This window comes from Aptenodytes patagonicus, chromosome 10 (assembly GCF_965638725.1).
Source record: "Aptenodytes patagonicus chromosome 10, bAptPat1.pri.cur, whole genome shotgun sequence".
NCBI lineage: Eukaryota > Metazoa > Chordata > Aves > Sphenisciformes > Spheniscidae > Aptenodytes > Aptenodytes patagonicus.
The window spans coordinates 14,784,716-14,797,445 of record NC_134958.1 but is presented as its reverse complement, the minus strand read 5'-3'; the positions used below and the strand labels follow the sequence as shown (position 1 = coordinate 14,797,445).

The 12,730-nt window shown below is 42.6% G+C and overlaps 1 protein-coding gene across 2 annotated transcripts; it reads left to right on the top strand.

The window, feature by feature from the left end:
* The first annotated feature begins 124 nt into the window (after positions 1-124).
* On the top strand, positions 125-11,708 carry EIF3J (eukaryotic translation initiation factor 3 subunit J). Of its 2 annotated transcripts, none has more exons than XM_076348171.1 (8): positions 125-213; positions 287-387; positions 5,787-5,844; positions 6,104-6,195; positions 6,669-6,783; positions 7,865-8,023; positions 9,065-9,138; positions 10,637-11,708. In XM_076348171.1, the coding sequence occupies exons 1-8, from the start codon at positions 186-188 to the stop codon at positions 10,763-10,765; spliced, it is 756 nt and encodes a 251-aa protein (XP_076204286.1). In that variant the 5' UTR covers positions 125-185; the 3' UTR covers positions 10,766-11,708. The 2 variants fall into 2 exon arrangements, with proteins under 2 accessions (XP_076204286.1, XP_076204285.1); XM_076348170.1 differs by having other exon boundaries at positions 10,634-11,708.
* Positions 11,709-12,730: the final 1,022 nt, after the last annotated feature.

The following is a 12,730-nucleotide window of genomic DNA, read 5'->3' as shown; positions in this document are numbered from 1 at the left end:
CGCGGTGGGCGGAGCTCGGGGGGGTGGGGGGGAGCGCGCGCTGTCGGCGGGCGGGGCGCGGCGCAGCGCCGGCAGTCCGCTGCTGTCCCGGCGTGCCCCGCGCGCGGCGCTGGCTGAGGCCGCTCTGGCGCCGCTGCCTCACCGTGCCTGCTGCGAGCGCCGGCGGTCGCGGCTCGGCGGGGAAGATGGCGGCGGAGGCGGCGGATTCGTGGGGTAGGTGGCGGCCGCCGCGCCCCGCCGGCGCCCCCCGCCCGCCCGCGCTCACCCGCTCTCCTCTTCCCCACAGACGCCGACAGCTTCGAGGTGGTGGAGCCGGTGGCGAAGCGGCTGGTGCCGGGAGTGGCCGGAGACCGCTGGGCCGGCGAGGATGAGGAGGACGACGTGAAGGTGCGGCCGGGCGGGCTCTCGCGGCGTGGCGTGGCGTGGCGTGGCTACGGGGCAGGCCCCGCCGGCTGGCCGCGGCCCGGGGGCGGCGGGGAGCGGGCCGGGCCCGCCGCGGGCCGCTGCCATATGGTGCCGCGTGTGCGGGGGATGCGGGCCCTCGGCGGCGCGGCCCGGCCCGGCCCGGGGCAGGGGCGGCCCGGGCGGCGGGTGAGGAGACCTCCCACCGGGTGGGTCGGACTCGTGGGGCCGGCTGGATTCACGCGTCTCCGGTGGTGACGCGCTGGCCCGGGGCGAGGGGGAGCGCGCGTGTCCGCGGCCGGGCCGGGCCCTCGGGCAGGCGGCGGGGGTCTCTTCGGGCGCCGCGGGGGCTGGCGGCGGGGCGGCCCGGGCGGATCTCGGCGGCTCCGCCTGTGTAGAAACGACTCTCGGGTGTTGGCGCTCTGAAAGGGCAGCGGTCGGTTACAGATGACAAGTCAAAATGCCAAGTGGAAAACGAGTCTGTCTCTGCCCCGTGCCCCTTAATCCCCGCTCGGAGCGGGCGTTTCTGCCCGAGGCTCGTTCCCGCTGTGTTGGGTCTTCCGGGGGAGAAAAAGACAGATAGACAGACGCTTTTCAAGCCTGTTGTCTGGGGGATCCACCTGCTGCTTCCCAGCTGCTTGCCAGGCTTCTGGGCGCTTTTCTGTGGCTGGCTAGTTTCCCCTTGCTTTCTGTAGCCTTTCAGATTCGTAGTCTTGAGTATGGTGCGCTGAGACATTAGGATTGGATTTAATGAAAGCAGTGCTGCATTTGTGTGTCTGCTATTGACCAGAAACTTCTGTGTTGTAGCAGCATGTCTTTTCCACCCCTTTTTCCTACTTCTTCACACACACACCCCAGGCCCCACCGCCACAGCTGGAAAGTTCAGCAGTCTTACTGTGCGGTTTCAGATTTGGTAGTGCCCACATCACTTAAAATATGTTTACTTAAGGCACTATTTGGAATGAATTTTTACCGTGTTTCAAAGAGTGATGTCTGCATGGAATCAGTATTAAGACCTGCAGATGTTCATTTCTCATGCTTATGAAAGCAGACCTTCCTTAAAAGCTGGTTTTCTCCTACTTAGTTCCAGCTGTCCCTTAACTAGCCAGGGTGACTGAACGGTGGATGCCACAGAAACCTCAGTTTGCTCCGCGTTCATACAGACAGTAAGCAAAATTATGCCAGGGAACATACAAGGAACGTGCTTGATGAATATAAGGAATGGAAATAGGTCAACTGAAAAAGACCTTTGTGTTTCAGATCAAGCCACTGAGATACTGTAATAGACAGTCTCACGAGGTGACTTGGTCACTCTAGTATGGTCACAAATATGACGCTTTCTGAAGTAGAGTATTGCTGCTTACTGGGTGAGGACTCGTTGGGTTTGTTATTTAGGCTGCTGACTGCGTTACCAGAATCTCTGAAAAACACCAACACAGTTGTCCTTGGAGCTTAGGCTGGTATTCTTTTTATAAATAGTATGAAAAAAGTAGCTCATACTCTCTTAAAAAAAAAAAAACAACCAAAAAACTAACAAATTTTGTGAGTTACAGGTTGTCCGTTTTCCTTCTTAAATTTAATAACACCCACACCCTATAGTTATCATAGGTGGCATATTACAGCAGGCAAACTTAAGTAAAGGTATTTCTGTATACAGTAGCTACAGTCATCTGTACAGAGTGTGGTTAGAATGTAACACTATGCATATATATAATTTATATATGTATAAGTGTATATATACACATGTATCTTAGACTCATTGTCTCTGTGATGCTTGCTCTTCCTCCTTCCTTTGAAAGTGAGAAACTTTTTTGCTGCGACAGAATGTGTCCAAGAGAACTGGACTCTAAGGTGTTATTCTCTCGAAGACACCAGTGCTTTCTGTGGCTGTTTTATTAAAGGAACAAAGTTTTCCCACGTGTAATAAGAATGCAACCACTTAACTCTTTCTGAGGGATTATGGTTTTAATACTGGAGTTGCATCTAGAGAGAAGGACCGGACCAGCAAAGCAAGCTGTTTTATTTTACTTTGATTTGCTCTTCCTGTATAAACGCTAAAGATGACAGAACTGAGCTTGGGAGGTGGTTGCTTTGGCTCTAGGTACCTTGTTTGTGAGGGTCCACCTTGCGGAAGTACCTGCGTAAGAAAAATGACATGGTCTAAAATAGAAGCACAAAGTGTTTTCTGACGATTAGCTTGTCTTAAGGTTGATATTTTACATTTTGGAATGTGTTTTATGCATTCAAAATCTGTAGTTTATTTTGGAAGACTTTTTAGTAATGAACTCAAAGTAACTGTTAAGTTAGGAAGCTTTGACTTCCCCAGGTTTAAAATTAGTTTTGTTACTGATGAAGATGCTAATCTCCAACGTTACCCTGAACACAAGTTTCCCAAGAAGACAGGCCTCCTGCCAAGGAATTTTCATCTATTTACTCTTGGGCAATTCTGTGCTTAGCAAAGCCAAAACTGGGAAATGGGTGTGTTGTCATGCAGGCAGCAGCCTTTGAGATGGTACAGTCATTTCTCTTTGAAGGGGAGCATTCAGGTTTAGCTGGGAACCTAAATGCTGGCGTACCTGTCACTTTCCAATTACGTCTTCTGGTTTTTGGGGGGAATAATGTGCATTATTGTATGTTTAAGGTACATGTGATAGAGCTTATGAAATTGTAAGAGAGCTGCTCTCATCAGGGGTTTATTTGCGTGGAAGATGTTTTCAATAGCCTTATTTTACTTAAGTATACATAAATACGTATTGTTGAAATACTCTGGAATAAAGATGTCCTCTTTGAATTACTTAGTATCAGTGCAAAGATACAGCACTAAAGCAATTTTCTTTTCCTCCAAGAGAGTTCACTGGAATTTATAAAACACAGAAATAGGTGTATATTTGGATGCTCCCCCCGACCCCCCATTAAAAAAAAAAAAAAGTCTGCCCAATATATTAATCATGTTCTGTTGCTGTTTAAAAAAACCAAAAGCTTGGAGAAGAGTGAGACAGTATTCAGCACAGCTGGGAGACCTGCATATCTTAGCACACCAGGTTGAAGAGTGAATCCTCAGATGGTCATGTCTCACCAGTTGCCCTACCTGGAGCGTTCCTCCGATGACGCCGAACTCGCGGCTGCCTGACTCCGGTTCCAGCAGCGTTGTTCTGCTGGTGGAGCTGTGGGTAGGCTCCTGGCAGTCGACAATCCCTTCGGTTGAAGTCAAGATCTTAAATTCCATCTAACAGCTCAGGGGGAGGTTGGGCCATATGGCAGGCGGTCACGCTGCCCGCTGAAGGGTCTGCTATTTCTACATTGCTTTATCATCTCAGCTTTGCAAGCTAAAACTGCCATCGTGCGCTGTCCCCGTGCAGGCATGGCTAGCAGGGACGTGGTCTGCTGCGGGGAAGGAGCACATCTGTCATCGCATGGAAGTCCTTGCCCATGTACCCTCTGTTAAATCTCCCAAACATAATAATGGCATGCAGTAGTTTCCTTCAATCCCGTGAGTACCTTTACATAATGGACAGGGTGCCCTTCCTCTGGGGTTTTGCACCGTAAAATACTTGATTTTAAAATCTGTCTGTGAAGGACAGGGCAAGGGATAGGCAGCAAGCTATATACAGCAGTAATGAAAAGAGCTATTTAAGAAGCAGGTGTAACAAACTCTTAATTAGATATGAGCTAAAATAATGCTGTTCCAAATTCAAGTCAGCTTCTTGGAATGTGGAAGAGAAGCTGAATCCCTTACAAGTGCCAATTAACTTGAGTGAGCTGGTAGATGAACTCGGGTGTCTTCCTTGCTTGGATCAGCACGTTGCAGTGAAATACCAAGTTCTTCCACTGATGTCTTATTTTGCCGTGCCAGTAGCAACCCTTAGACATTAATAAATAGCTTACATGACAGCTTGCATTACTGTTGTGAGGTGGAAATCACAAAATTCAGAATTTATGGTTTTTAAGGTTACCTATAATGATGTACTGGCAGTATGTGTGATTTCTGTGTAAACTAGGTCTTGTCAAATGTAATCTCTTAAGCTTGCAAGTTGAGTTGAAACAGGTGACTAAAATTAGATTCCTGTGAGATTTCTTGGCTTTAACTGCTGGTGTGTGCATGCCGAGTACCACATAATGTAACTTCAGATCAGTTTTAGAGCATTGAATTCCACGCGGAGGCCATCCGCTTGAATTTGCAGTGGCATTAGGACAAGAATATATTCCCATAACCCTTACCCAGATAACTGTCAGGAAGAAACTGCAGAATTACTGCTGGCAGTCTGCAGATGACATCAGCAGGTCAGTTCTGTAGAAAACGATGCTTCCTCGGTATTCAGTTGAACCATATGTAGTGTTTTGAACCAGGGATCATCCACCTGGGTACAAGACAGTGGCTGTGCGGAGTGGGAGACGGTGGCACTGAAAGGAAGGAGGGCTGTGAGCGATGGCTGATGGTGAGGCGTGCAGCACAGTGGCTGAGGACCACCATGAATCCTGAACATGCTGAAGGTGGAAACTGGAGGCAGAGTTACTGCAAACACCACAGCTGAGACTGTTTGAAAATACACTCGAGAACGTGATGGCTGTTGGAGAACATTCAAGTGATTTGTTTGTGGGAAGAGTCTTTTGATAGCTCCTTTACTTATTAAAAAAGCAGTAGTCGTTGGTGCAAAATGTGGTCTTGTGACGGTTAAAAGTTGGTATTCCTGCCTGAAGCTGGGCCCCCTGCATTCTCCTCTGTCTGCTTACTGCTGCTTTCTCTGCTCCTGCAGCACAGCCTTGTCTGCTGCGCGTTGTGTTGGCAGCAGGTCTGGGTTAGCGTTCACCCCTGTGTCGCAGTTCCACGTGCAGCCACTTGAATGCTTTTCCCAGCACAGGGGAGAGGGGCACGCTGGTGCCGGTCTGCCGTGGGGAGCGGGTATCTTGGAAAGAATTGGTCTTCTGGTGATGGTGACAGCGTGTTCTGGTTTAAAGTGGTTTCAGCAGAGTTGTCTGTTTCCAGTGGTGGCTGTACTACAGGCATGCATCTGATGACATTCCAGTATCTTGTAACGTGTAATACAAGAAATTATAATAAACTCATGTTTTACTGTGGGTGTTGATTTGACTGTTCACGATCTTGCTTTTGTTACTATATTGACATGAGCTTTCTGATTCTTTGAATAAAAGCTGCCTTTTTCATGGTAAGAACTGGTCCTGAAATGTCTTGGTCAACTCCCAAAAGCAGTACCCTTGTTGTACAGCTCTCGTGACTTCCTCCCCACTTCCTCACTCCAATACACAAGATTAATGGGTATGTGAGCATTTAAAGAGGTTGTATGTAAGCTACTGTTCTTTGTATTTGTTACCTAAACAAGTAGAAAGTATCTGTAAAAGAATCTTAATTAAAACTTATTTTGTAGGATAACTGGGATGATGAGGAGGAAGAAGAGGAAGTAAAGGAGACAGAGATAAAACAAGGTAAGACTTGAAAGGAATACGTGGCTCTGTATGCAGAATCAGAACAGACACTGCTTTTGTCTTGAGTGTATCTGAAGAAGCAAAACCACTTTCCAAATAGGGTCGGTTTTGTTTTTGACAAAGCATGTCTTTTAACCCTGTGTTCAGATTCCAGTAATTGAGCTCCGTGGCTTTCTCTTTGATTAGTGTTTCTATAGTTGCTGAAAAAAAAAAAAAATCAGTAGACCTCTCGAGAGCTCTATTGTTCTATGTTTTACAGAACCAAAAGTTTCAGAAAAAAAGAAAATAGCAGAAAAAATAAAAGAAAAAGAAAAGCTACAGAAGAAAAAGCAAGAGGAGCTTAAAAAGAGGGTAACTCCTTTTTTTCTTCCAGGTCTTGTAAAATTTAGAGGGCAGGTTTGATTTTTTTTTTTTTTGAGGTTGAACAAGACCTGTAAAGATCTTAACTATTCTGACAAAACAAACTTAAGTCTTGTACTTAATAACATCTGGGGGATGTTAGCTTTAATTTCTCTGTAATGTCACTAGGTTATTGAAATAATGCTTATCGCTGTTTCTTTCGTATGCACCTCATGGTAAAACATGCAATGTCAAACTTAGAACTAAGGTGTTTCTTCCTACTTGTAAAATGAACAATTTTTTAAACAAGGTGGCATTGTTATACTGTATTGGGGTGCTTTTCAGGTTTGTACATGCTTGAGGTGTATCAACTTCAGGCAGAAGTAAGCTATTCAAATGGCACTGGAAAAAACACGATTTCTTATACTACCTCTGCTCAAGGGTAAGAAATATAACGTTCTCCCTGTATACATTTTTTAATTCAGTTAGAGGCACCAGAGGAACATAAAGAACTTACACCAGAAGAACAATTAGCAGACAAACTACGACTAAAGAAATTACAAGAGGAGTCGGACCTCGAGTTAGCAAAAGAAACATTTGGTAAGTGTGCTGTGCCCGAGCCAAGCGAGTCGATGTAACTGTAGCATGACAAAAGCACTGTATCCTTTAAATAAAACTGTGTTATGTGTGGATACCCTGCAAAAAGAACGGAGCAGGATTTGACTGTTGGAGCACATGCAGGTTGTGTTACTGAGAATTAAGAGGGGTTTAAATTCAAACTACTGGAGGCACGTCCTGGTACTAAGGACTAATTGCAAGAACCACAAAAACCTCTTTAGAATAGAAGGTGCTTTTTCTTAACATGTCGTGGTAGGAGGCTATAGGAAAAAGATATCTGACTAAATTTTCCAACATATTGGTACTTCTGGTAAAAAGATGAGTGTGTAAAAAGAAAATAAAAAAGTGCTGTCTCTTAATGTTCTGACGTGCTTTACAACATGGATTTAATGAGGCTTTCGACGAGTGTGGCACAGCATAACTCATGCACGCTTTACTTCAGGCAATCTATGTAATAAGCTAGGTGTTGGGAAAGCCAGTTAAGTTAGTGGAATGAGCTTGTTTCCCAGCGTAGATGAAGTAGACTTAAAGCAGATCGTTCTGGTTTTGTGCTTTGACAGAACTAGCAAAGATACTGATTCACAGCAGCATTCTTCAAACATGAAAGCTTGTTTCCTTGATTATAGTGAATTATACAGCTTATTACTCAGTGAAAATTCTGCTCTGCGAGTCTTCTGAGAAAGTAAGGTGCCTTGGGGGGGGGGATGCATTGAATACAGTTGCAAAGAACCAACTAAATTTTGCACTTAGGAGCTCAAGACAGGAATTCCTTATTTAAGGGGAAAGGGGCTTCATGTAGTGCACGTTGCTCCAGAGAATAGGAATAGCTGGTTCAAATTACTAAGCTTTGCAGCAAAATCTCTGTACAGGCTAGTAACGCAGGCTGTTAGCTTTTGTGTGGCAGAAGCCAGTGGGAAGTGAGCAGGCAAACCTCAGCTTTGGTTTTGTAAAGCTTCAGTGGAGGTGAGGAACTGAGTATGAACAAGGTTACTTGTTTCCTCTGGTGTCATCTTTTAGGGATCACAGCTAATGTTTTCTATACCACCTCTGTTTTTCCATGCAGGTGTAAATAACACTTGTGGAATAGATGCCATGAATCCCTCTTCAAAAGATGACTTTACGGAATTTGGCAAACTACTAAAAGAGAAAATTACACAGTATGAAAAATCATTACATTACGCCAGTTTTTTGGAAGCATTAGTTCGAGACGTATGTATTTCATGTAAGTTAAGTGAAAGACATCCTAGGATGCCCTGCTACCAAAATTGCAATAGAGTTGAAGTTGAAAACATGCTGTTACAGTAAATGTTAAATCGAGATCGATCTGTCGTTTATACTAAATGAAGTACTAATCTGTTTCACTGACTACTATCCAATTCCATTCCCACAAACTTTATTAGATTGCGTGCTTGTACAAGAGTTACTCTTTCTGCACGTCAATTAAAGACAGTCATTTTAAAAAGTGTGAATTTTTATGCTGATCTAAACCTTACATGTTTTTCTTGAAGCCATTTCTAAAATAACAATAATAATAAAAATTCTCTGAGCCAGATAACTTGAGTAGCTCATTTGGAAGGAAACTATTATAAAATTGAGTTCATGTAATTCTGGGACTGCAAAATAAATTGTTCTGGAATTCAACATGTAAGTATACAGAGATAAAACTAGCTTAAACTCTTTTTTTTTCCATTGCTCTGGTAGGCTGAAGTACTCGGTGAATTCATTGCTTGATATCTTTTCCTGTACTGTACACATGTTGTCCTTCAGTGAAGTGGTAACTTGATACTATTTAGTGCTGTATAAATACAGCACTAGTATTGTGATCACTGGCTGATTGGAACTGGTAACTTAAATTTCAAATGGATTCCAGATCTTCTAAAGTGAAGGACTCGTAACCTCTTGGACCATTTATTGTTCATAATAATTTATTGTTAATCCACCGCTCCTTTTGATACGTTTTACTGTATTCCTGTTCTACTGTTCAAATGCCTCCTCATTAAGACTCTTGTGTTCACTAACTCTTAATTTGCAAGTTTTAGCTTCTACAACATTCAAGCTGCTTACTAGGGACCATCTGAAATAGTAATTGTGATTATAAGGACCAGAATTACCCAGTCTGTATTTTGCTCATTTAAATCAAGTAATTGCCCGTACTTACTACTAATGCTTATTTCTAGTTTTTAGAGAATGTTGATGTTAGATTATTTAACTGCCTTCTAAGAACAATATTAATGAGGAATCTTTTTCCCCCCCGCCGATGTAGTGGAAATTGATGATTTGAAAAAGATCACAAATACTTTGACAGTACTATGCAGTGAAAAACAAAAACAAGAAAAGGTAAGACTTCTACATGTTTCTGCAGCAGTAACGATACCCGCTAAAGGTGCTAATCTGAAAAATGGGAATAGGTCTCACACTGACTTGAACTGTTGATTTTGTTAGAGGTGGTTAGCAGGAGATTAAATGATAACCTTGGATACTGGTTTAGCGTTAAATCCTCACTGTGTGAGGTAATCAGGAGTTGATTGAATCTAGAGATCATAGGCAAAACCTTGATTAATTTATATAAATGTTACCTGCGTGCTAACCTTGTGATGTTTTATGCTGTCTCGGAGTTAAAATGGCTTACACCCATATCCTGAAGACAGAAGCCAGCCTCATTTAGAGTTAAGTGTCAGTTTAATGCCAGTTTATGGAAGCAACTTAAATCTTTGCCAATCTTTGGGATTTTGAATAGCAGATAACTGGGATTTTTACGCTGTCATGCAAACTAAAGGAGCAGTAACTGCATAGGCAAGGAAGAGTAAGTTTTAAAAAGTGATGTAATAGCTTAACTGATGCTTAAGCGATGCAAAACATTGTGTTTTATAGCATACATCTGCGTTAGAACTCCAGGTGGGTTGGAGTTCAATGATTAATTGAATTGTTAGATAGCAACAAAATCAGGCAGAAAATATGACTAGCAGTGCAACTCTTGGTATGTTTTAAATGAGACTGGAGGATTGGTAGGAAACAAATGGCAGCGCATTGTCAATGTAAGTAGTAACTTGTAAATGTGAAGTGGGAAACCTCTTAGACACAAACTGCGCCAGTGGCAGGTGGTGTTCTGTGATGCCAGTTCTAACTCTCCAGGTGTGAGTGAAGCACCTTAATGCAAAAGAAACTTTATGTACAGTGTGTTAATGCATTAAGTCAGTCTGGAGTTTGGCAAATGTGATAAAGTTTTTCTTTAATACAAACTGCACTTTGGAGAGAAGCCTGTGACTTGTTGAACCAAACAAGTTTAAAAAGAAAAAGTATGTATACTTCCTATTTTAATATTCTTCTCTCCTGGCTTTTCATGTAAATTAGTTTGGTCAACCACTGAAAGCTACAAGTATACCAGTCCAGTAAGGAAGAGCTTTACTGTGAAATCTTCTGTAAAGTTTGTTTAGGACTTCCATTTTTTTGCAAGGAAGACATTCAGCCACTCTGGTGATAAAAACCACAATAAATTCCTTAATTAAATTGGTAATTTCACAAAACTAAACACTAGACTCTGCATTTACTTAGTTCTTCTGCTTGTTTAGAGTCTAGGTAAAATAGGATGAAAGACAGAAAAAACATGGGCAAGTATGTGATGCAGGGAGCTGTGGGACACCTGAAAATATCATAGCTTTACTATGACTGGACTGCATTGTGGGATGAAATGCAAGGGTAGAAAACATTGGCAACAGTGTGTTCACCGCATGGGTATGCGAATGCTCATACCCAAAGACGTGTGGCATTACTCTAATTAGTGTAATGACAAATTACGGTGGATTTTGAAGTAAACATGCTCTTCCTATTTAAGCAGAATAAAGCCAAAAAGAAGAAAAAAGGTGTTGTGCCTGGAGGTGGTTTAAAGGCTACTATGAAAGATGACCTGGCTGATTACGGAGGATACGATGGAGAATACGTACAAGACTTTGAAGACTTCATGTGACATTTATCTCCCTTCTGTTGTCTTTCTGTTGCCCATAATCCCTTAAACATGTAGCACAACTTTTCTTCCTTTAAATTCTGCCAAATGCTACAATCAAAATTGCAGTATCTCTGTGCTGGTGGTTTAACTCTTGACGGGTCAGTGCTAAAGCACTGGGCTTCCTGTTCTGTGGTCGGGGGTTAGAATGAAGACATTTAAAAGCTATGTAAAAATTGCAGTTAAAAACCCCCAAATGCTGATAATGGTAACTGTTGCTATTTGATTTTATAGTAACAGCCACTAAATTGGAAATGAATTTCAATGCGGCAAAGGATTATTACCAGCACAGTTCAGCGACATGGCCTTAACTGTACCTCCTTGAATGACTCGTTTGATGAACAAAAGCAGTTTGCAGCAAGGGCATGGTGTGCACTTAGTATTACAATTGCTTTGTCTTAAGTTAGAGCTTGAGGTTTTCACTATATTGTGAAGGGGAACTGCTAACTTCAGAGTGAGGATACTGCACCTGGAAATGCATCACTTGAGATAGATACCCACTACTTCAAAGCTTGACATCTGAACAGAACACGTGGTGGGTCAGGACAAGGGAAGAGTTGCTTATTTGAAAAAAAACGACTTGGGTCTTGAGTATGAAGTTTAGTTTCCATTCATCCAAATTTCTACTAATGCAGCTGTATGGGTTGGGTATTCTTTAACAGTTAATTGCCTGGTTTAAGTGTAAAAAAAAAAAAAACCACAAGACTTCCTTTTGGTCTTTCATGGGTTGTGGTAGATATTTCACAACTCAGCCATTTTCTTTCATTTAAAAAAAAAAAAACAAAAACACTTGCTTAGCAAACTGCAACAGTTACTACAGTTGGGCAAATTGTTACGTTAACAATTATGACATCTGCAATGTTTTATAAAGCAACTAATTTAATAAAAATCACTATTGAAGACTTCACTACAGCTGTCTTTGGACCAGTTCTTTTAGTATCTTACAGTGAAAATACTTGAAGTGGTAGAGTTGCAAAACAGATGTGTGCTGGGCCTGTGTTACTAGGTCTAGTCTTTGCTCTGACATGCAACTTAACTGGTGTTAGAGGGGCAAGATTTCATTCTTGTCAAATGGCTGTTTCTTATGATAAGACTTACAGATGCTGATTGTAAACAAAATACTTTTAAGACTGCCATAATCCAGCCATTTCCATGATGAACTTAGTCATCTCTATTGCTGGAACGGCTGAGCTCAGTGGCTTGTACTTACCTCGGGAATACTTTAGGGTGGCCCTTAGTGCAAGCAGTTATTTTATTCCAACTGGCAGCTGCCATTACCACAAGCAGTCCTGCGTTTACAACTTGCGGTTTACTCAGGTATTTGTTCCCAATATGGATGGGGTACATGTGTGCTTCCACAAGGCAGGCGTTCTTCCAGATCCTTCCCGTTCAGTGGTCCCAAATTTTTAGAGGATCAGGGATGGTAATTCTCAGAAGGATAGCTTGAGGTTCTCCTTTCGTGCCAGGAACTTTAAAGTTCAAGTTAAAAGCTTGCTAGCCATTATTTAACTTAGACTAATCACAGCCAGCTTGGTCTAATTTGGTCTTATGAGACTGACTAGAACTGGAATTTTAAATAGTGTTCTGCTCAGGCATAATCCTCCCTACAGAAAATGTTTTATTTATCAAAGGAGCTGTGACTTGTACTATGTATGCCTGTGTACAACTACTAGCGCTGCCATTGCAGATTTGAGATAAATACTGTGTGAGTAAGTATTTGTCATATGCAGTGGTTGCTAGCATGAAAATGTTAGCATCAAAAAGATTGTAAGCTATAAATGCAAGTTAGCATCTCTTTGCTAATTAACTGGGTTGCTATGGCAATTGTATTTTTGCTACATTAATGTTTAGAGATATAGTACAATGTCATTGCTTAATTTTACTTAAAAGCTGTCTGTATGCTATAGTCAGCTGTCAGCCCTCCCCCCC

Bases quoted from the DNA above. Each gene is read 5' to 3' on its own strand.
- EIF3J (XM_076348170.1), top strand. From the start codon at position 186: ATGGCGGCGGAGGCGGCGGATTCGTGGG. The intron at 214-286 runs GTAGGTGGCGGC...TCTTCCCCACAG, and splicing joins GGAGGCGGCGGATTCGTGGG to ACGCCGACAGCTTCGAGGTG. The intron at 8,024-9,064 runs GTAAGTTAAGTG...CCGCCGATGTAG, and splicing joins TCGAGACGTATGTATTTCAT to TGGAAATTGATGATTTGAAA.